Source organism: Apaloderma vittatum, unplaced genomic scaffold, assembly GCF_000703405.1.
Source record: "Apaloderma vittatum isolate BGI_N311 unplaced genomic scaffold, ASM70340v1 scaffold17887, whole genome shotgun sequence".
Classification (NCBI taxonomy): domain Eukaryota; kingdom Metazoa; phylum Chordata; class Aves; order Trogoniformes; family Trogonidae; genus Apaloderma; species Apaloderma vittatum.
In genome coordinates, this window is record NW_009727992.1 from 1 (window position 1) to 1263 (window position 1263).

General features: G+C 50.6%; 1 protein-coding gene across 1 annotated transcript in view; it reads left to right on the forward strand.

The window, feature by feature from the left end:
- Positions 1-637: 637 nt before the first annotated feature.
- Positions 638-1263, forward strand: part of P4HB (prolyl 4-hydroxylase, beta polypeptide) — a gene marked incomplete at its 5' end in the record, with an annotated part of 8158 nt that continues 7532 nt past the window's right edge. The window contains 2 exons of the mRNA XM_009873925.1: positions 638-771; positions 976-1113. Coding sequence (XP_009872227.1) covers positions 638-771; positions 976-1113 — 272 coding nt within the window. The remainder of the gene's footprint in view (positions 772-975; positions 1114-1263) is intronic.

A 1263-nucleotide genomic window follows, 5' to 3' on the forward strand; every position in this document is an offset into this window, starting at 1 on the left:
CGGGCAGGTGCCGTGCCCAGGGTGGTGGGGAGCGAGGCTGCTGGTCACGGGCTTTCTCACCCGAAGCCAGGGCGGTCTCTGCTACCAGCTGAAGCAGCTGGGTTTGTTCTTCTGTAGGAAGGCAAAGCAATCCAGGCTCGATGTGGTGCACGGCTTGGCTTTGCTCAAGCGTCGTAACACCCAGAACTCAAAAAATGTTTGGGCAGTTGGGTGAAGGGGCTAAGGCAAGGTGTAAGGCAGGGGTGCAAGGAAGACCAAGAAAAGCATAGTTCAACTAAACCAAGCCACGTTGTGCTGGATGCTCAAAGTAATGTCCAGAATACTCACTTTGAAAGGAAAAGGTGACATATTTATATGAAAGATATTGGCATTCTGGAGAAATACTGTATTGCTGGTCAAAGTTAAGGGTGTACTTGGGGTAGAAGCAAGAGAAGAAGGGGTTCCTTAGAGCTCCTTGTACATTGACTTAACAATTAGGGATTAGCTTAATTGCAGTAGGAGTGAAAGGAAGAGAGTTGCATAAACAATATCTTGATTCCTCCTGACCTCTTGGCCAGCTGCTCGAAGATTGGAGGTTTCGTTTTCTTAAACTTGGTAAGGGAGAAAGTGAATCGGTGCTCTTATCTTTCCGGCGTAGCTGGCAGAGAAGCAGATGACATTGTCAGCTGGCTGAAGAAGCGCACTGGCCCTGCTGCCACTACCCTGACAGACGCTGCTGCAGCAGAGACCTTGGTGGATTCCAGCGAAGTGGTTGTGATCGGCTTCTTTAAGGTAGGGTTTGTGCTTCCACATGAGCAGCTCTTGCACGTGCCCGGCGCCTTTCTGCCCCGTGGGTTTCTGACAGCTGGGGAAGGCTCTCTGAGTTGTGAAACACTTGCTGTCCTGCCTTACTTGATCTGCCAGTTCTCTGACTGGTAAGCCCTGGGATGTTTGTGCTTCAGTCCAATGTGTGAGACACCTTTCCTTGTTCTCCAGGATTTGACATCGGAGGCTTCGAGAGAGTTCCTCTTGGCAGCAGAAGCTGTGGATGACATTCCTTTTGGGATTTCCTCTAGTGCTGATGTCTTCTCCAAGTACCAGCTTAGCAAGGACGGCGTGGTCCTCTTCAAGAAGGTACAAAGCACGAGCACCACACTTTTGTCTTTTTTCTTACCTTGTCTCTAGCTAGTCAGATTCAAATGAGTGTGGCCCTGCACGAAACAGCAAAAGGTCCTGTGCTGTCAGCCTGGCTGTTCCCAAGCCTCGGAGCCTGGGGTGGGGGAG